The 20,640-nt window shown below is 55.8% G+C and overlaps 9 protein-coding genes across 9 annotated transcripts; 6 read left to right on the top strand and 3 right to left on the bottom strand.

Annotated features, from left to right (window-relative positions):
* Positions 1-775: 775 nt before the first annotated feature.
* CH63R_13234 (Oxidoreductase) lies at positions 776-2,025 on the top strand (the record flags this gene model as incomplete). The annotated part of the gene is made up of 2 exons (XM_018308208.1): positions 776-816; positions 975-2,025. The coding sequence occupies 2 exons, from the start codon at positions 776-778 to the stop codon at positions 2,023-2,025; spliced, it is 1,092 nt and encodes a 363-aa protein (XP_018152625.1).
* Positions 2,026-2,955: 930 nt separating this feature from the next.
* On the top strand, positions 2,956-3,511 carry CH63R_13233 (uncharacterized protein; the record flags this gene model as incomplete). The annotated part of the gene is made up of 2 exons (XM_018308207.1): positions 2,956-3,036; positions 3,134-3,511. 2 exons carry the CDS (start codon positions 2,956-2,958, stop codon positions 3,509-3,511), a joined length of 459 nt encoding a protein of 152 aa, XP_018152624.1.
* A 1,058-nt stretch (positions 3,512-4,569) lies between these two features.
* CH63R_13232 (uncharacterized protein) lies at positions 4,570-5,084 on the top strand (the record flags this gene model as incomplete). The annotated part of the gene is made up of 2 exons (XM_018308206.1): positions 4,570-4,711; positions 4,798-5,084. 2 exons carry the CDS (start codon positions 4,570-4,572, stop codon positions 5,082-5,084), a joined length of 429 nt encoding a protein of 142 aa, XP_018152623.1.
* A 382-nt stretch (positions 5,085-5,466) lies between these two features.
* CH63R_13231 (Geranylgeranyl pyrophosphate synthase) lies at positions 5,467-7,900 on the bottom strand (the record flags this gene model as incomplete). Its single annotated transcript, XM_018308205.1, has 3 exons — positions 5,467-7,171; positions 7,255-7,546; positions 7,603-7,900. The coding sequence occupies 3 exons, from the start codon at positions 7,898-7,900 to the stop codon at positions 5,467-5,469; spliced, it is 2,295 nt and encodes a 764-aa protein (XP_018152622.1).
* Positions 7,901-8,984: 1,084 nt separating this feature from the next.
* On the bottom strand, positions 8,985-10,639 carry CH63R_13230 (Trichothecene C-15 hydroxylase; the record flags this gene model as incomplete). Its single annotated transcript, XM_018308204.1, has 3 exons — positions 8,985-9,168; positions 9,249-10,519; positions 10,604-10,639. 3 exons carry the CDS (start codon positions 10,637-10,639, stop codon positions 8,985-8,987), a joined length of 1,491 nt encoding a protein of 496 aa, XP_018152621.1.
* A 1,465-nt stretch (positions 10,640-12,104) lies between these two features.
* CH63R_13229 (Monooxygenase) lies at positions 12,105-14,090 on the top strand (the record flags this gene model as incomplete). Its single annotated transcript, XM_018308203.1, has 1 exon — positions 12,105-14,090. One exon carries the CDS (start codon positions 12,105-12,107, stop codon positions 14,088-14,090), a length of 1,986 nt encoding a protein of 661 aa, XP_018152620.1.
* Positions 14,091-14,599: 509 nt separating this feature from the next.
* CH63R_13228 (P450 monooxygenase) lies at positions 14,600-16,754 on the top strand (the record flags this gene model as incomplete). Its single annotated transcript, XM_018308202.1, is given in 6 exon segments — positions 14,600-15,049; positions 15,150-15,252; positions 15,258-15,396; positions 15,454-15,820; positions 15,949-16,255; positions 16,333-16,754. Coding segments are annotated over 6 exon segments (1,788 nt in total).
* Positions 16,755-16,842: 88 nt separating this feature from the next.
* CH63R_13227 (UbiE family methyltransferase) lies at positions 16,843-17,628 on the bottom strand (the record flags this gene model as incomplete). The annotated part of the gene is made up of 1 exon (XM_018308201.1): positions 16,843-17,628. One exon carries the CDS (start codon positions 17,626-17,628, stop codon positions 16,843-16,845), a length of 786 nt encoding a protein of 261 aa, XP_018152618.1.
* Positions 17,629-18,820: 1,192 nt separating this feature from the next.
* CH63R_13226 (Phytanoyl-dioxygenase) lies at positions 18,821-20,564 on the top strand (the record flags this gene model as incomplete). The annotated part of the gene is made up of 5 exons (XM_018308200.1): positions 18,821-18,952; positions 19,083-19,483; positions 19,562-19,791; positions 19,890-20,140; positions 20,223-20,564. The coding sequence occupies 5 exons, from the start codon at positions 18,821-18,823 to the stop codon at positions 20,562-20,564; spliced, it is 1,356 nt and encodes a 451-aa protein (XP_018152617.1).
* Between the last annotated feature and the right edge of the window lie 76 nt (positions 20,565-20,640).

Below are 20,640 nucleotides of genomic sequence, written 5' to 3'. Positions count from 1 at the left end.
GAGAATGACCATCCGAAAGAGAAACGAAGGCGAGCCAGTTGAGTTGCTTCCTTCAGGCTGTATCGGCCACTCACTCTATCCCGGTCGTGATTCGATGGCTCGGTGGAAAAACTGTGTTCATACTTACAAACTTGGAATTACTCTCATATAGTTGGTTCATCACATTTTGTAGGATGTGTTTCTCATATCTATTTCCAAGACTATCCTACCTATGTAGGTGAAGTTGAGCACATAGTGTATGGTCGAAAGGGACTATGAATACTCGGCCATTCTATCGTCATGAAAGTAGACGGCACGTGATACACCGAAGTCGGTGAGAGCCGGTCCCACCGAGGCAGAGTCCAAGGTGACCTATTCAGGCAATTCTAACAGTTCTTCATGCTTCGTAATCCCAGCATGTGTCAAGCTCGGCGTCGTTAGCGTTCCCCCCCACGGGTCTGTGAGTCGATTGGGGAAAAACGACGAGGAAATGGGGCGATTTTCTCCGTCGTCCATTGAGAAAAACGCCGAGTTTATCCCTAGTGACGCAATGCGGTAAACTTGGCCCGTCACTCCACCACCAGTTCCACCAGTTCCACCAGTTCCCTCCACGATTGCCCCTCACGACGCTTCATGCAGCAGCAGGACGAACTAAAGGTGACGCGACTGTGGAAGACAATCTATAAAGGCGTGAGTGCCTCTGCCATTGTCGGACCGTCGTTGTGGGAAGTAGTCAGACTTCAGTTTCTCCCGGTTCATTCATCAGTGAGAGTAATAGACACACACACGAGACAAGATGGCATCCAAGACGTACAACGTTGGAATCATCGGATATGGGTGAGTCCATATGATCATGGCGTCCTTGCTCAGAAACAACCCCCCTCCCCCGGTTATATGCTTCTGGAATAGCCTCATTTCAGCAGTGACACCCAACATACTTCAGCAGAACACGCACTCAGCGAACCACTTCTCCGTGCTGACATCCCCTACCACAGATTGTCCGCCAAGGTCTTCCACATTCCCTTCATCAACCTCACCCCCCAGTTCAAGCTGCACAGCATCGTCCAGCGCAAGCCCACGGCCTCGTCGTCGGCGCCCAATGACTACCCCGAGCTGAAGCACCACACCTCGCTGGAGCCCATGCTCCAGGACCCCGAGGTCGACGTCATCAACATCCTCACGCCGCCCAACACCCACTTCAGCTTCACCAAGCAGGCGCTCCAGGCCGGCAAGCACGTGCTGGTCGAGAAGCCCTTCGTGCCCACCGTCGCCGAGGCCGAAGAGCTCATCCGGATCGCCAGGGACAACAAGCGCCTCATCTGCGTCTACCAGAACCGCCGCTGGGACAGCGACTTCCTGACGGTCAAGAAGATGGTGGCCGACGGCGTCTTCGGCCGCGTCTATGAGTTCGACACCCACTTCGACCGCTACCGCCCCGAGCGCCCGACGTCGTGGAAGGGCGAGCTGGGCATGGCCGAGGGCGGCGGCGCCCTCTTCGACCTGGGCTCCCACCTGCTCGACCAGGCCTACCACCTCTTTGGCATGCCCGAGACGGTCTACGGCAAGCTCGTCAGCCAGCGCGACGGCCGCTTCGACGCCGAGGACCCGGACAGCGTGCACGCGCAGCTGGCCTACAAGGACGGCCTCCTCGTCAGCGTGCGCATCGGCGTCATGAGCGTCGAGACGCACCAGCCGCGCTTCTGGGTGCGCGGCACCAAGGCCTCGTTCCACAAGACGGCGCTCGACCCGCAGGAGGACCACCTCAAGGCCGGCCGGAAGCCCAACGAGCCCGGCTTCGGCGTCGAGGACCCCATCAACGGCGGCAGGCTGCTCCTCGTCAGGGAGGGCGGCGAGGTCGAGGAGCGCACCAAGCTGACGGTCGAGCCCAAGACGTACCTCAAGCTCTTCGAGGCGTTCGCCAAGGCGGTCGAGACGGGCCGCGAGGAGGACGTTCCCGTGCCGGCGAGCGAGGCGCGGGACGTGCTGCGCATCATCGACGCCGTCAGGGAGAGCGCCAAGACGGGACGCGAGGTGCGCCTCTCTTGAGAGACGAGAGGAGAGGAGACGACAGGAGAGAAACAAAGACACGGAAAAGGCGTCTTGACTCGTTTGTGAACCACACGCGGATATCCGTCCCGATGATGCCGGAGGCTGGTAATCCTTCGGGCAAATGGTGGCTTGACGTGCCGAGCCGATGAGGGAAGACTAGAGCCCGTTGACGCAATGACGAGTGTGACGAAAAGCGTGTCTATTCTGGCAAAGGGTTCGAGCAAAAGGGGGAAAGGGGGGTTGGAGGCGGAGCCGGCCCTATTTTGTTTTTGTCAGCGGGTTGCTTTCGGTAGGAAATTTCGTAACCGATGAATAATGTTCAACCTCTTTCCGGAATGCGAGCAAAGTCTTGGGGAGACAACGAAAGGGAGAAAAAGGTCTTGGGGAGATGTCCGCAACGGGGGACCACCGCCGTCGATCACCCGTATACGTGCGAAAGCCAAGGCCCGCGAGGAGACAGGAGCCTCGCTGGTATGACTGCCTCTGCCTCTGCCTGTCCGATTCGAGTTTAATCCGAATAGAAGGAGTTTGGCCTGCGGGAAATACGAACTTGGGCCTGCACTTGATCCGGGTTAATGTTGTCTTGGAGAAGGCATCTTGGCATATTCGTGACGGAGCACCCAGCATTCTTCTTCGGCTTGCCACGATGCCTTCTGGGGATCACCCGGATGGCGCAACGAAAAAACCTTGCTGGTGACGGATGTGACGTTCTACACGGTTCATCTCTCATGTCACGAGAGAGAGGCATCGTCAGGTATAAAAAGGCAACGTGTGGCCGTGGAACCTTGCCCGCCATCAACCAAACCATCTCACCAACAAGAAGACCAACATCAGCCTTCTCAGCTACGCAAATCATCCAGATCATCCATCACTCGACAACTACTCCCAAGTTTCTTCTCTACAGCTCCCCCAAAAACACCTCTCACAATGCGCTTCACCAACATCCTCACCGCCTTCTCCTGCATCGCCAGTGCCCTCGCCGCCAAGTACATCCTCGTCTTGAACCCCGTGAGTCTCCTCGAATGAAACGACTCCCATCTTTCTCCTCCCGCCCTCCTGCTTGCATAGAGGCATGAAGACCGGTGCTAACTCCACGCATCCGCAGACCACCGACATCGAAAGCTTCAGCGCCAAGCTCGCGCAGGACAGCATCGTCGTCGTCAGCAAGTTCCCCCTCTTCAACATCCTCGTCGTCCAGACCTATATCCACGATATCGCCGCCCTAGAGAGCTACCCCGAGGTCTCCGACGCCGAGGTGGACCAGATCGTCACGATTGGCCCCGTTATTCCTCCCGTCCCGTTGCCCTCCCCGCTGCCCGACTCGGAGGAACCCGAAGTTCCTCCCGTTCCGCTGCCGTCCCCGCTGCCTGAGTCGGAGGAACCCGAAGTCCCCCCCGTACCGTTGCCGTCCCCGCTGCCTGGTTCGGAAGAGCCGGAAGTTCCCCCCGTCCCGCTGCCTTCCCCGCTGCCCGACTCGGAGTAAACGCAGGCCGAGTTGTCTCTGGGCTGTAGAGTGGTTAGTCTCCAGTCACCACGCTTGAGCTGTTCGTGGATGGAGGAGGGTTGAAGGAGAAGTCGCTGGGGAACTATGATAAGCCGGAAGATGGCCTTTCATCAACTCGGCCTGCTATGAACTTGAAAGGCGTTGTTTGGCTGTCTTCTTGGCCTCTATGTAGACAATTGAACATGGTTACGCCCGATAACTTGCCAGTTCAAAGCCGGATCTAATTCACTAAAATAACCGTCTCCCTTATGTACTCTGCCACACGAGCTGCACACTATGCACTGCCAGTGATCCGCCAGGAAAGCCAGTGACCGAAAATGAGAGGGAGCTTTCCTGTCAAGAGTTCTCGTCGTGTGTCCTGCGGCACTTGGTTAAAATTCATTTCCATACCAGTGCCTCTCCACAGAATTCAGCGTCAAAGAAGACGAAGCAAAGCTGGCCTTCCGTCTTAACCTACTACGCTAAGTTTTCTGCTTCATCTCCCATCTCTGTGTTGGTTTGCGGGCTGCACACAATCTAAAATGCCTCGGCGACGTCCGTCTCTAGGATGATGCTTGACGGGTCAGTCGAAACTATAGATTTCACTTGGTCTGCGGTTCGTCCGTAAATACATCATTATCACGCACAAGCCAACACTTCCAACTGAATTGGAAACCTAATCTCACAGATCGTCCCCTCGGGTGCCAATAGACCTCCGAAAAGCCCTATTGGCTTCCCCTCACAGGTGCTTTTCGGAGGTCTATTGGCACCCGAGGGGATACAGATCGTCAGGAACGGTTCCCAAGTAGTCCAGAAGACATCGAAACCATCAAAACAATGGATCAATGACAGGATATGTCAAATTTCTTTTTTCAGTCCACAGAAGTTGGAGCTGGGCTGGGTGGATGGATTAATCTTATATGGCCAGTCCATTGGCCCCAATGTTGCAAAGACGATGTAGAACACCATTCCAGTAACTCAAGCGCTCACTTGACAACCACACATCACATTCGTTTTAACCGTGTCACTTGTTGTCACTCTCGTTTCCATCATCCAAGATGCGCTACTCCGCCACAGCCTTCCTCACGGCCCTCTTCGTCGCCACGCCGACCCTGGCCACTTCCTGCGTGCGGGTGCAGTGTGAACTCGAATTCTGCTTCAACGACCACGTGGACCCCTGGGTCTTGGTCGACAGAGCCCGTGAGTAAACAAGCGCCCGATATGGTCCTTTGGGGCCATACACGCAGATCCTGGGTCTTGACGATTAACCAACCCTTCCTCTCCAGTGAACAAGCATTACGGGGTAGACTGCGGCCAGTGGGATAACTGGCAGCGATACGAGCCAGCCGAATACTGCAACGACGGCCTGCGTAAGGGCTACGGCACCTTTCACATTAACCGCATGCCGGAGTCCTTCCGCCAGTACTTCAAAGTCTCCTTTGAAAACGGGGATGAGAACGACCCGAGCCGGGGTTCCGTCTCTGGCTATTGCCGTCCTGTTCAGAAAGTCAAATGCGTATGCCACTCGAAGTACAACCCCGAAAAGAAGGATTGCTCTGCTGCTTGCGACTGATGAGGAAGATGGAGAAACACGGCTTGATGGGTTTTCGTGCGGTCCTTTGGGAAGTGTGCAAACGGTTTCGTCAGTAAATGAAGGCCGAGGCTTTGCTGCAACATCAACGTCACTCAAGTCGACAAAAGTGATGAATAACACGTTACATCGTTCAGGGGTCATGAACCTACCACAACAACAAGCACTTTTCTCGACGGCGAGCTTTCAGCGAGACATGGGGCCGGGATGACTCGTACACGGCCACATAAGAATTAATTAACTCCTTCATAAAACTGCGTAACCTCTGGCTAAATCTGTATCCTATAACCATTCTAAATCATGGCCATGTCTGTTGTCAAAACCTGTTTCAAAAGAGAAAAAACCGAAAAGGACATCAGCGGTCCTACACGTCGATCCTGAGGCTCTCCATCAGCAGCCTCAACGTCGGGTTCGGCGCTCCAAAGTCGCCCTCGAGCCTCTCGATCTCCTCGTTGATGCCCCGCTGCCACTCCAGCAACAGCTCGCGGGTCGCCTCCAACGATCCGGACCTGTGCAGCAGCGAGACGATGTACCGCTTCGACTCCAGCGGGTCGGCGTCGCCGCGCCTCATCGCCCTGAACATGCCCTCGACCTGGTCCATCATCTCGGGCGCCCGCCGCGCCATGTGCACGAGCATGTACGAGAACTTCTGCTCGTCCAGGTCCTCGGCGTACCCCTTCTTCCCGGCGTAGTCCGCCGACACGATGTTCATGTAGTCGTCGCGGACCTGGTAGTACAGCCCGGACAGCCGCGAGAAGCGCGAGAAGGCCGTGAGCGCGAGGGGCTGCTGGCCCGGGCTGTTTTTCCTGTATCGCGGGCTGGCGGCGACCATGAGGTCCGAGACCATGGAGAGCAGGGCGCCCGTCTTTTGGCCGATCATGTCGAGGTACTCGTCCTCGGTCGGACACCTCCGGTTGAAGGTCCAGTAGAGGTCGAGCGACTGGCCGCAGAACAGCTGCTTGAGATGCCCCAGAAGGACGTCCATCATCTCCTTGTTCTCCAGCTCGTGGATGGCCTCGACGGCCTGCACGTAGAGGAAGGTCGCGCTGTTGATCGCCTGGCTGGTGCCGTACACGACGTGCGTCGCGGGGAACCCGCGGCGGAGCTTGGCGCCGTCCTCGATGTCGTCCAGGATCAGCGAGGAGTCGTGCAGGCTGTTGATGACCTTTTTGATGCACTCCATCTCCTGCTGGGGCACCTCGAGCCACCGGTTCAGACAGTCGATCAACGTCGTCCGGAAGCCCTTGGAAGGCAGGCTCTGCACATACTGGATGGGGGCTGAGATGATGTCCGTGTCGGAAACACGTGCTTTCGTCTCGTCGGAAGTCGATGCTGATCCGGCGGAAGACACGGAATTCGACCGCAGGGTGGCGGATAACTCGGCGGTGCTTTGTGTGTTGGCCTCCGAGGCGGAGGCGGATGATCCTACTTCGACTTCGACTTGTTGGTCTTGCGGAGAGGCTTTATCGAGGAAAGAAAGTAGCGAGGCCGCGTTGGCCTCGAAGTCCAAGTCTGATTCCGCAATAACCCCTCCGAGCTCTTCACTCTTGGGAGCATTCGACAGGCCAGATCCCGAACATTCAGCCGGCATCACAGCTCTGCCTAGAGCGGCCAGTTCGTGCACCTTGGGATGGTTCTCCGACGGCTGCTCCGGGACGTGAGCCCAGTCGTTGTGACGGTAGCACTGCGAGCTCCAGTAGTCGTTGCCGGCCAGCGCCGTGTGCAGGTTCTCGAGGAACTTGACCAGGTCGGCGCGCAGGTCCGGGTGCTCCTGGTATATCTTCCGCTTGGCCTCGACCCACCTGGCCTCCTCGGCGGCGACCATGTCGGCGACCTTGAGCTTCGCCTCGGCCTCGGAGCACCTTTCCTGCTTCATCAGGAACCAGACCGTGTTGAACACCTTGCCGGCCTCCTGCGTCTTGGCCTGTTCTCTCTCGCGCGGCCAGCTCCAGTAGTCGTTGGTGAGGAGCATGCAGCGCTCGACGTGCTTGATGGGCGCCGCCATCATCTCGTACTCCTCGTCGGTCACGACGATCCCTAGAGAGAACTCGAGCATGGCGTAGTATGCACTGCCGACGATCAGCAATCCCAGTCATCAGCATTGTGGTCCTGTGCCTTGCGGCGGAGTCTGCTCTGGAAAAGGGCGACTTACCCCATCCCACCGTTGTTCGCACGAGAGAAAAAGTAGTCATCGAGGTTGTCAATCTCCTCTGTGTTGTATGTTTCCATGATGGCCAGCCACTTCTTGCGGTATGCTTCCAGCATCCGGAGCGCGCCCACGCGGTCGACCTTGACACATTCGAGGATGGCCATCGAGACGAGCTCTTTTGTCTTTGCAGACCTCGAGTCGTTGCTCAGTGACCTGTTGTCCTCGACGTCCATGGCGGCGTCAAGGTCGAGGTGCTCTGCATGTGCAGCCGCAATGGTCATTTCCTCGCATGCGTCTGGCAGTAGAGGTCAGCACTCGGCCCGGACGCAGTCAGTAACTAAATATACATACCATCATGGAAGCAGCCAACATCCAGGAGATAGCATAGCAACCCCATTCGGTCTGGGATGCTTTCTGGCCATATGAAGCTACCCCAGTTTCCCACGACGCAAGGAGAGCCGTTGGACTTCTTGTCTTGCCCGTCCCTCATGATGCGTCCCCAGTCACCCGTGAGACATATTGCGCCGGCGTCCGCCAAGTCGTCGTGCTTGTAAATGCGGACTGGTAAGGTGGTCAGGGCTCCGGACCTCACCACCGTTTCCCGATCAACGGGTACGGAGTAGGGGTAAAGCTCTTCTTCAGACAACATCGGAGGGGATTGCACAGAAGTAGAGCCAAGAGGGAGACAGTACTGCGTGGTGGAACGTGAAGATGGATATCGGAGGGTTGTGATATGTGATGATCTGGGCGCTCTGTCTCCTTCTCTCTGTCTCTCTCTCTCTCTCAAAGCGGTTCCTCTCACACACAGGTGACAGCCATATAAGTGAAAGTGGAAGTCAAGGACTGTTCGTTTTCGGTTTCACCGCCTATGTACACACCACCCGCGTTCCAAGACGAACGGACACCTTTGAACCCCTGCAATGGGGGTATGAATCGCTGTACAATGGTGGATCGCACGGCAACTTTCACTTGTTTCCTGTTCGGACGGCAATTCCTGTTCGGATGGCCGGGCATTCCCTGCCTGGGAACTTTAGGACTGCGGGTTGAGACAAGGACACCAGCATACCCGAGGCGATCCGCTCTGGAGCCAGGGATAAGTGTTAATAATATCCACTCGGTGGGGTTCATGGGTATAGACGTATAGCCGCTCTGTTAGATTCCCCTGTTTTGAGATATACACCACCAGTTCCAAGCACACGGGACCAGACCCTCAAACGCAAGACGCCGTGGGAGAACTCGGATGTTACGTGAACTGCGAGAGTCCGTGAGATATGCCGATGCATCGCATGACATGGCGCTACTCACGGAACATCGTCAATGACTCGTCTCGCAGGCTAATGTGTGCTCCAACATGGGCGTGTTTATTGGGCCAGGTGAGTTGCCACGGAAGGCCGGGTGCCATTGCCCAGACTCGATTATTGTTTTGCAGCAGTCCAACCCATTTTGAATGTTCTACGAGTTTGTTTCTACTCTTGACACCGTAGAGCTTTGTTATGCCTGTACGATCTGATCAAGCCCAGGTTACAAAGATCGCAGCCCGTTTATCCTGGAATTGGGTTTGGTTACAAACAGTCCTCAACCGGAGGCACTTCGTATTGCACTGAAAAAACCCCGGATCACACAACACTTGTTTGCCCTCCCCGAAGACGCTCTAGGGTCTATCAAAACGCTTCATGTCTAAATTTCAACGCTGCCTAATGATGCTCTTGTGGGACGTATGAACACGCTTGGTATCACGACTCAACGACTTCTCCAACACTGGCAGGGTTTGCCCTGATGAACAAGGCCCCCTTCTCTCTCATCATTCTCACCGTGGCGTTCGCGCCAGCCACCCAGTCGCGGGACTCTGGGCACAGTTCCATGTCGAAATGCCAGAAAAGCGTCGCCATGACCATGCGAACTTCGTGATAGACCAGCCTAGTACATGATTGTTGTTGTCAGCAAGCGGGGATTCTAGACTTGAGGCACTGAAAAGTCTTTTCGTGACTTCAACGTACCGCTTTCCTATGCAGTCCAGGCTGCCCTTGGCAAACGGCTTGAACGTGTCCCTCTTGTCCCCGGCGTAGCGCGGATCCGGGTCCGGAAGCCACCGTTCGGGGACGAAAATGTCCGGGTCCGCGAAGTGAGACGTCAAATGCGCGCTCGCCCAGTGCGGGACGCCGCAGACGGTCCCCGCGGGCAGGAAATACCCGTCGACCACGGCGCCGCCCTCGGGCACGATGCGCGGGATCGCGACGGAGAAGGGCGTGTGCTGCCGCAGGCTCTCCATGATGCAGGCGTCGAGGTACGGCAGCCGGGAGACGTTGGGCACCGTGATGTCGGACGCCTGCCGGATGGCGGTCCGGATCTCCTCCCGGAGCCGGGCGTGGGCGTGCGGCGTGCTGAGAATCCACCACACCATGCCGGACATGAGAACCGGCGTCGACTCGGCGCCCGCCAGGCAGAGGATCGAGGCCAGGTCGTCGGCCTGCCGCTGCGAGATGGGCGTCTTCTGGTCCTGCATCGCCTTCCAGATGACGCTCATGACGTCCCCCCTGCTGTCGTCGGCGTTCTCAACCCACTTGGCCGCCTTGGCCTCCGCCGTCGCCCGGAGGCTGTTCCAGAACCGCATCCACGGCAGTTTGAGGAACATGGCGTACAGCCCGCGCGTAGCCTCGTACCGCAGGATGATCTGCAGCAGGGACAGGAAGGGCGCGCCCAGCTCGATGGCCTTGAGGTACGGGTGCTGGCGGTTCTTGTCGAGGCACCCGAAGGACTCGCCGAAGCTTAGGACGCCCATGGTGTCAAAGGTCATCCAGACCAGCTTCTGCGCCACGTCGACGGGGCTGCCGTGCTCGCCGGCGATGTTGGCCCTCAGCTTCTCCGTCCACTCCCCGAGGATCTTCTCGTGCCGCAGCAGGGAGCGGTCGGTGAAGGCCGGTTGCAGGAGGCGCCGCACCGTGTTGTGCTCCGTCTTGACGGGCGAGATGAAGCTGTGGCGCTCGTCGAGCTGCGTGACGCGCAGGAAGTTCAGGTCGCGCACGAAGGTCTTGCTGCCGCAGATGTCGTCCCAGGCTTTGGCCGAGGCGTTGGAGACCTCGTCGGGCCCCGTCCGGACGATGCGCCCATACTTGTCGTGCAGCGCCACGAGGTTCTTCCAGTGCGTGCCGCGGATCTGTTGGTGCCACAGTCGCGGCAGCCAGGAGATGGCGTACAGCTTCGGCCCGGGAACCTTGGCCAGAGGATGCAGGTAAAGGTTGTAAAAGATCCGGTAGACGCGGTAGCATAACTGAATTTTGTGTTAGTAAATCAGACGAAAAAGACCAGAGGGTTATTACGGATCGACCCGGAGTCGTTTCGTAGGAAGGCTTACGAAAAGAGCAAACGCCGTCCAAAGTGTCAACGACATGTTCGACTCAGTTGGTGCCAACACGCAAGATCGGACAAAAGAGTGGCGGTATGTTCAGTGATGATGATGGGCGGAGAGCAATCGACCAGTCCACGGAAGAGTGGGAAATGAGTAAAGGTACTCTCAATCCAATGCTACTATGAGAATGGGAAGAAAAGGAAACTCTACGAGACAGGTCCTGATGACCAGGCAGGGTCAAAGGCTCGATATTCACTGATGTCCAGCTCGTTGGAGACAACGATCACAGAAACCCGAGTACATGTGAACGTGATACGAAGGAAATCGGTACGCAAATGGCTACATGGTCATACCAAGTCGGCGTGGAAAAGATCGACCGGCTCCATATCCGGCGGTAACATCAAGCGTTTAGGCTCGGGAAAGACATCGCAGGTGGTATCTGTCTGGGGCACGCGGAAACCGAGGGTTGGATGCCCTCCCCGAGCTCCTCTTTCTCAGTTTCGGGTGTCATCAGGCCGGGGTCATCGCCCTTTCGCCTAGGTTCGTCTCGTCTGTTGTTGCTAAAAACAGCCTCTCATCTGCGATCAGTTGGGGGATCCACGGGGAGAGGGGCGTCGAAAAGGGCCTTTGGAAGTCTGGCGGCTGACTTGGATGCGTGGATAACCCTCTCCAGATACGGGCGAGTCCCTTGGTTTCCGGACGTATCTTGCGACATGGGTGAACCAGTCGATGGAACGGTTCCTCGACAGCCGGCCGAGACCAAGGATGGCGGCACGGCCGGACAAAACATGGGACCGGCCTGCCCTGGGCGATCGGAGAGTCATGCGTTCCAAACCTCCGCCGTCGTGGTATTGTCGGAGTGGGGTTGTACAACAGTTGACATAAGTTCAACCCACCCATCTCCATTTGCGTGATAATTAATCAAGCGTCTGCAGCTCTTACTAAAACCTTGTGATCAGGTACATCTCTCCAGAATCTAGGTGACTACCTGCCTGTTTTGAACCCTCGCTTTCGTATTCACTGCCTGACTCAAGCTCTCTTCTCTTTGCCTACACACCTACACCTACACCTTTAAACCATTTAAGCACAGCACAGGGTTCAGGAAAGCCGGGCTCGTAACCCATCATGACAACTTGACAAAGTCCGGCGGAGTCCACAGTCATCAAGGTTGATTCGTGAATTATCCACCAATGGCCCTATTTTATACACACTCCCACGGGGCTTGGCAGCTCAACGTGTGGAACGCCTGTTAGAAACTCGCCGTGTGGCATGACTAGCCGCAACTATGGGGCCTTCGTAGATGAGGGACAATGTGAATATTGCTTTTTGGAATTTGGACTTTTGAGAAGCAGGGCGATCAATGGCAAACTCGGTCGTGGGAGACATGACACGTACGGAGAACTAGCCTGTGATCCAGGTTCTTTGAATTCAACAGACTATTATCACTCATCGCAGGCTAAAAGAAAGACCTCAGTGACAAATCTCAGCAAGACATCAAGACAGCAACATGAGTTTAGACGCTATTCGACAGAAGTACGGTGAAGAACGGGACAAGCGGCATCACCCTGAAGGATTGCAGCAATACGTGATTGACCTCGCCGCTTCGGAAAGGCTCAAGCACTTTCAAGCTGATCCCTGGGCGACAACCAAAGGCTCGCCAGACGCGTCCAGCGGTGTTAGTGCCCCGGCTGGTACCGCGAGAGTCGATCGCAAAGCCGCTCTGGAGGATGGAGACTCTTGCGCCTTTCTCATCGTCGGCGCAGGATACGGGGGAATCCTCTTCGCCGCCAACCTCATCAAAGCTGGCGTGGACCCGGATGACATCCGACTAGTCGATACCGCCATGGGGTTCGGCGGCACATGGTACTGGAACCGCTACCCGGGACTTCAATGCGATGTCGAGAGCTACATCTACATGCCGCTTCTCGAGGACACGGAGTACATGCCCAAGCACAAGTACTCCTTCGGCCCGGAGCTGAGAGCGCACGCTGAGCGCATTGCGGTACACTTTGGCTTCCAAGACAAGGCCCAATTCGGCACTCGTGTCGATGCTTTGACTTGGGACGATGCCAGCTCCGAATGGGAAGCCAAGTTACACATTGAGAGGCAAAACACATCGATATCCGTCCGATCCAAATTCGTCCTGACGGCATACGGCATCGGACATTATCCCAAACTGCCCAATATCCCGGGACTCGACTCCTTCCAGGGCTCGGCCTTCCACACCAGTCGTTGGGACTACGGCGTCACCGGAGGGTCGGAGGCAGAACCCAATCTCACTTCCCTGGCGGACAAACGGGTGGGCATCGTAGGCACCGGTGCCACGGCTGTCCAGGCAGTTCCATTTCTTGCTCGCTGGGCAAAGCAGCTGTACGTGTTTCAACGCACGCCGAGCGCCGTTGGCCCCAGGAACAACAGGCAGACCGATCCAGACATCTGGCAAAACGAAGTCGCCACACATCGAGGGTGGCAGACGGACAGGGCAGAGAACTTCAACGCCCTCTTGGCCAACGATCCGGCGAAGCCCGCCGTCGACCTGGTCAAAGACGAATGGACAAAGCTGCCTTCATACAGCGCCTTGATCGGGAACCCGGCCGACTTGGACAGCAGGTCTCGGGAAGAAGTGGCTAGCTACGTCGCCACCCTCGAAAAGCTGGATCTGCCACAGCAGGAATCTCGGCGGTCAAGGATCGACGACATCGTCAAAGACCGGGACACGGCAGAGGCCCTTAAGCCCTGGTATCCTTCGTGGTGCAAGCGGCCCTGCTTCAACGACGACTACCTCGCCGTCTTCAACCAGAGCAACGTCACGCTCGTCCCAACCGGCGCCAGGGGCATCGAAAAGATCAACCCCGGAAGCGTGGCGGTCGACGGAAACGAGTACGGCGTCGACGTGCTCATCTTCGCCACCGGCTTCCGGCCGCCGACGTCCCGGAGTCCCGCCGAGAGGAGCAGGATCAAAGTGTACGGCCGCGACGGTCTCGACATGGACGTAAAATGGGCGCGGCCCCAGGGACAGAGCACTCTCCACGGCCTCATCAGCAGAGACTTTCCCAACTTTCTGTTCCCGGGCCCGAACCAGATGGGCGCTGCTCCCAACGGGACGTATCAGCGGGACCAGCTCGGGCAGCACTTTGCATACATCGTCACGGCGGCAGCGCGGAAGCGTCTCCAGGAACAACCAGACACTGAGGGACAGGCTGGTTCAAAGTATGGCAAGTACGACGTCGTGGTAGAGCCGACGAGCGAGGCGGAGGAAGATTGGGCCGACGCTGTTGCGCGGAACGCGGCCAAGCTGTCTGCAATGGCGGGTTGCACGCCCAACTACATGATTACGCCAGAGGAGCAAGAAGCTTTCGCCAAGCAAAAGAGGGAACTTCTGCAGCGCAAGGCAAGGGGGGCGTTGTGGGGGAGAGGGGTTGCGGATTACATGACGATCCTCCGCAGCTGGCGGAGCGAAGACGCACTCCGCGGGCTAGAGATCAAGGCCTAGCCATCTAGATCATTCGTAAGCGTCGTTTGCTTTAAACGATATCTGTTCGTGGCTTAGAATGAAGTGACAGGCTATCACAATAATTGCGCACTTTGCTTTTTCATTTCTCAAGAGAATATGGGGGTCCAACAAACTGATTCAAAAAGGTGAGCGGGACCGTTGACAAAACATCTGGAGAGCGGAGGGGCCAAACGACTCCAAAACGGACACGGACGAACCGGATACTTTTTCTGGCCGTGAACACCGGGACGTACGGCCACACCCCCCCCCCCCCCCCCCCCGTACATGGTTCTCGTGGGTTGATGGAGACCTACTATGTACCGTACTGTCCTGAGTCACGTCTTCCTCTGGTTCGTCATCATTGGTTCCTACATCACTCAATAATTGATTGAAAGCTTCACTACCCATATTACTTCGTAAATAGCAGGCCTGTCTAGTTACATCAAACAGAATTCCACCGGATATTGGCTGAAGTGGCTACCCAAGTCTCTGTTCTCTTGCCCATCACGATGGAGTCAGTGTCAGTTGATTGTCTCCTTCTCGCCAAGACATTGGGACATTGCCAGCTTGTAGGGTCGTTTGCCGTCCTCCTGACGTTGCTTTTCGGAGTCTACCACTTCCTTCGCGGGCCGCTACTCTATCCCGGTTTCCCTGCCGTCGGCCTCGACGACAAGTCCTGGGGATGGTTCCGGTATCGGAACGCGGTCCGCGAATACCGTACTCGAGGGAAGCAAATTGTCAATGAGGGGTCTGAGGTGAGTGAATTTGGTCACCCCAAACTTCACGATGCTGTCCCGGTCGATCTAACAAACATTCTGTGCCTCTGTCTGTACCCCAAGACCCGGAAACCTTTCCAAGTAGTCACGGATACCGTGACGAAGATCTGTTTCCCACCCGAGTATGCCAATGAGCTCAAGAACATCAAGGCGCTCAGCTTCACAAAAGCTCTGGAGAAGGTTGTGTTTTTATCCGTTGAGCTAGGCGTCGCCGGTTTTGTCGATGACAACACCTGCGGCTACTGTAGTGCGACGAGCTGGGGACTAACGAGCCCATCCATAGGAACTTTTCACTGCATATCGGGGGTTTGAACCTATCAAGGCTGCTAGCCACGAGAGCAACATTCTTCAAAATGTCACGCGTCTTAGAATTACACCCTCACTCAGTAAGTCGTTACCAGGCTGATACGAGCTGCTTCTCAAAGCATACGGCTAGACAAAGAGCTCACGGCAGTACCTAGACCACTTGACGGACGAAATCGCAGAAGAAACTTCTATCGCTCTCAAAGAACAACTTGGAGTCCCAACAGGTAAGCTTCTGTCGCATGTTGAACCCTGCAGAATTGTATTCCATTTGCCGAGCTGAGAATGCCAACCCCGCCCGCCACCGCAGACTGGCAAGAAGCCGCCTTCAAGCCCATCGGGCAGAACCTGGTCGCCCGTCTCTCCGCGCGACTCTTCGTCGGAACTCAGCTGTGCAGGAACCAGGAGTGGCTCAAAGTGTCCACCGCGTACGCCGTCGACGGCTTCGTCGCCGCCTATGCGTTGCGCGGCTGGCACCCGCTTGTCCGGTGGGCTGTCAGCTGGTTTCTGCCGGAATGCCGCAGGCTCAGGAAGACTGTTTCGGATGCTCGCCGGATATTAGAGCCAGTCATCAAGGGTCATTCCAGGCATGATAGACAGCATGCGTCTGGGGAAAGTTGCAAAAGCTCACCTCGGGCAGACACGATTGACGTATGTTATACCTCCCTTTCGGAATTGTTCCTTGCCTAGTTGTCCGATTTCTTCTTCTCCTTTCCTGATAACAGCTCGAACTATTGGCAAAGTTACTGTTGGAACTCTTTCTTACATGCTTCTTGTAGTGGCTGCTGGAGGCATTTGACAAAGCCGGCATCACGGGAAGATGGAACGTGGCCGACGCTCAGCTGGGTCTCAGCATCGTCGCAATACATACCACAACCGAGCTGCTCACAGGCGCGCTATTCGACATCGTTGCAGCCGGACCTCACTTGGTCGATGAGTTGCGTGAAGAAATAGTCAGGGTTCTCGGACCAGAAACCGTTGCTCAGTCGCAGGGTAACACAGTCTTCAGCAAGACGAGTCTGTATGAGATGAAACTGCTGGATAGCACACTCAAAGAGTCCCAGAGAATGCACACGAGAGGGATAGGTAAGTTGCATCTGAGGGAGAACAGATCCCAGTTGCGGTTGATCTACATTGAGGACTTAACAAACGTTTCTGAACAGGTGCGATGGGTCGCGTCTCCGAAGCCGACGTGCAACTGTCGGATGGTTCCACCATCCCCAAAGGAGCCTTTTCGATTGTAACGCTGGGATGTTACCATGACGAGAAGGTTTATCCCCAGCCAGGTATCTTCAACCCCCGTCGGTTTCTAGAGATGCGATCGAAGCCGGGCGAAGAAAAGAATTGGCAGCTTGTCACCACAAGCCCTCATCACTTGGGATTCGGCTACGGCGACCACGCATGTCCGGGAAGGTTCCTGGCTGCAAACGAGGTTAAGATTGCTCTTGTCTATTTGCTCATGGAATACGATTGGAAGCTGCCTGGGCAGAGACCGCAAGACACAATGGTGATAGGCTCACAGCACCAGGCTGATGCCCGGGCCAAGGTCTTGTTCAAGAAGAGGGTTTCAGAAATAGCTTTATGAATATGATAGAATCACGTACACCATGAGAATAATGCGCCAATTCTTTGTCTTGAACGAAACTCACAATCCCTTGTTTTCCTTTCGTGTGCTATTGATCTCCGAGTCCCTTGAAACAGAGCATTTCGGCTACTTTTCCGATACATATATGGTCTTCCGTCCCGTACCAAATATCATAGGCCTCGTTGAACTCATCAAGCTGCTTCTCGGTGATGATGCCCAGTTGAATCGCCTCTTCCTTGCCGATACCCGCGCCTATAATGTTCAACATCTTGGTCTGCCTCTCTTCTCCGAGGCCTACTGTGACTTTTCCTCCATTCTTCTCATAGCCTGCCTCCCGCGCCCACTCCGCAAGGCGAGACCCGGCTTCAGGATCACCGCCCTTCGCTCGCAAGAGCGTAGCGGCAATGCGGCCGTGCAGCCTCATCGCGGGCAGATCCGGCCTCCAGACCACCTGCCTTTCGATGTCCAGGGGGTCTCGCACCGCCACCACACCGCCGGGCTTGCACACGCGGAGAAACTCGCGGAGCGCCTTGACGCGGTCGTTTACGTGCGTAAGGCAGGTGTGAGCGTGCACGATGTCGAAGCTGGCATCAGGGAAGATGGAGAGGTCCTCGGCGTTGCACACCTCAAAGGACAGGTTCTTCGGCGGCGTCTCGACGGCATCGTCCAGGTACGTTTTCCGGGCGTGCTTCACCATGTCGACGGAGTAGTCGATACCGACGACCCGGCCGCTGCGGCAGAGGCTGGCGAAGTCCCTGGTGATGCTCCCGGACCCGGCTCCGACATCCAATACGTGGTGATGTGGACGTACATGCGGCAAGAGATATGCTGCCTGGATCTCAGCCCGGCGGTGATTGTAAGACGACTCTCTCATCGTGATTGTTGCTGGCCGAAACGGGTGACGTTTGCTACTTCTTGATCTTGGTTGACATGGAAAACACGCCAATTTGTGGAACAGTAGGATAATCGTTGCTTGGATGCATGTACGAAGCAATTGTCATGCACGAACTGATGTATAACGTTGTATTTCTACGGAACTGCAACTCCGACTGACCCCTGTATGAGGACCTCACTTACACTGTCTCTGAGTCGCGCGTTGACGTGTGATTAGTATGGTATGGTATGGTAAGCTTCCTGTCTCCACTGGATTCTATGTATTGTACAAATGCGGCCCGAGTCATCTTGCCTTCAGGCTTTGTCCGAAAACCGAGCCGGACACATCGTCAGCTTGTGCCAAGCGTTCTCTCCAACATCCAGCCGAGAAGCCGGCAGAGCACATGCTTCTAATTCGAATAGACAACTTTCCTTTAGTGTTCCTCCGCTTCCCTCCGCAGCAATCCTCGCCTAAACCGGGGCGCTAACGTAGCGTTGCAGTTGCTGGCCAAAGAACTAATAACAAATACAAATAGGCTGGGGGGTCCTAGAGCTGACTGAGCCCCCTGCAAACCTTAAAACCGTTGATCCTCATTACATCGTCCAACTTAGTAACCTCTGCATTTTGTATCCCCGCCGGGGACTTTTGTCACCTGAGCACAAGCTCAGTCGTATTGCCCAGAAAAAAGAGGAGCATGGCCACCTCGAGACTCACTGGTCTACCCTAGTTTGCATCGGAGAGTGGGCCGTGGACAACTCGACACACATTCACCGCTGCTGTGGATTTCACGATAGATGCAAACTACGAGTCGATCTTGCTCATCAAACACTCGAGTGACATCGCGGTGTCGGTGCCAGACATCCGCCCGTCGAGCCGCTTACTCGTGCTCACAGTGAAACAGTGGGACTGTTTCCACGTCGGTCAAGATGAAGTTCCCGACGGAGGTGTGTGTGTAAATCACATAGGAGCGTGCCATTGTCGCCGGGGGAAACACCAGCGAGGGTCCATGAGCTGCTTCATAGTCCGCACGTTTACAGCGTCAGGCCCACCCGAGCTCTCCGAGACATCTGGCCGCTTGCACCTTGCCAACTCTTTACCAGAACAACCAACTCAGCACATGTCACAGGTTCTTGTTGTGCATAGCAGGTAAGCTTCTCCAACGAATAGGCTAGTGTCCAGGGTCAAGGTAGCAATGTCAATCGTTACGCCATCGAAGACATTCACACCCGGTCTGGAGTTCAAAAACAGACAGTACTTCGACCCAGAGAAGAAGTTCCACGATGAAGTAGCTACGGCGCTCGGCATCGTGCGGGATAGGCTTCCAGTAAGTGAGCATTCCGGTCCACTGTGATCTAGGGTTCTTCGCCCACTGAGCGACACTATCCCTGGGTCATAAACTGCTCGGTTTAGTCAAAGGCTATGAAATCGATCAATCGAGACTGATCATTTAATAGATTTTGGGAGAGTTGAGAGCGCTTTTGAAGCTCACATTTGGGGATGCCACATATTCCATCCCCCCGATTTTCGTCGATGCCCGCTCTCACCAGACTCAGCTTCTGGATTCAGTAGGAGCTGATGTCAAGGTGGACGTAGAGGTGACAATCAAGCCGGCGTACATTGTACGCTTCCATGAAGGCACTTTGGATCCCCGTATGGGACTCTTCATGGATGCTCGCGTATACGAACCATCGGTGCCAAAGGGTGATGTTCCCAAGCTAATCCGTTTTGCGGACCTACTCAACAAATCACCACCCTCGCTGCTGGGCAAGGCTCAAGACCTTGACCCATCCGCCTTGCCTCAGCCAACCGAGGATATCGAACAGATCAAAAAGGACCTGATCGAGTACGGTTACGGGTTAGTTGCATGAGACCGGGCTGTTTTCACGCGCCCCGAGCCTGGACGCGACTTTACCAGTCTAACTCCAAGTTGCAGACTCGTAAAGAACGCCTTGCTCCCTAAAGAAGTCGAGATCATCAAGAACGCGGTCCTCCAGCAGGCAGCCGGAGAACGACAAGCGGGGGTTGCCACGTTCGACGGCGGTTCGAAGGGACCCAACCAGCGTGTCTGGTGCGTTGTCTCAACCATTGAGGTTTGCAGGTCGTCTGCAGAGATTAATTGCATTGTTTTCGTAGGAATCTCATCAACAAAGGAGACGAGTTCATGTAAGTGTTACGAACCTTACTCGAGAAGCAACATGACGGAGCTGAGTGCTAACCTAAGACGTGACGTTGAAGTGATTTACTCAATCACCCGCTTATAGACGCGATTGTTCCGTGGTTTCTGGGTGACCATGCTCACATTTCAACGCTGTCGGCCAACATCGCGCGACCCGGCAACGTGCCGATGCAGCTTCACACCGACCAATCGTCCAAGACGCCGCCGCAGCGCGACTTGGCTTTGGGTCTGAACATTTCCTTCTACCTCGTAAACACCACCGACATCAACGGGGCAACGCGGGTGTACCCGGGTTCCCACAAGGGCAACGTCGCACCCAGCGACATATGGACTGTGGTATGTGCGGGCTGATAACCCCCCAAAGATCAAGTCACGAGAAGGCTAGCCGCTAAGAGAACGTGTTTTTCACCGCGTACAGGAGGGTTCCATACCGGCCGAGGGCCCGGCCGGGACCGCGGTCGTGTTCGACAACCGCCTTTGGCACACGACGGGGCCGAACCGCGCCAGCGAAGGCGAAGTCGAGCGTCCGGTGATACTGCTTCACTTCGTGCGGTCCTTCGTGCGCGCCGGCGAGAACCACTATCTCTCCCTGCGCAAAGATGTCGAGGCGAAGCTGCCCGACAGGCAGAAGGCCTTCTTCGGATTTCGTAAGATCCCCGGCATGGGGTCGGTCGAAGGGAATACTACTCCGGGCAATGTGACTCGAACGGATGATGCCATTGGGCCGCTGCGTACATCAGGTCAAGAAACAGAGACTTGAGACAATCTCCTAAGAGCGATAGAATTGACGCTATTCACATGTCTCATTGGACTCAAACCGTTCTTTAATACTTCAT

Source organism: Colletotrichum higginsianum, chromosome 9 (assembly GCF_001672515.1).
Source record: "Colletotrichum higginsianum IMI 349063 chromosome 9, whole genome shotgun sequence".
Taxonomy (NCBI): Eukaryota; Fungi; Ascomycota; class Sordariomycetes; order Glomerellales; family Glomerellaceae; genus Colletotrichum; species Colletotrichum higginsianum.
This window is presented reverse-complemented; position numbering and strand designations above follow the sequence as displayed.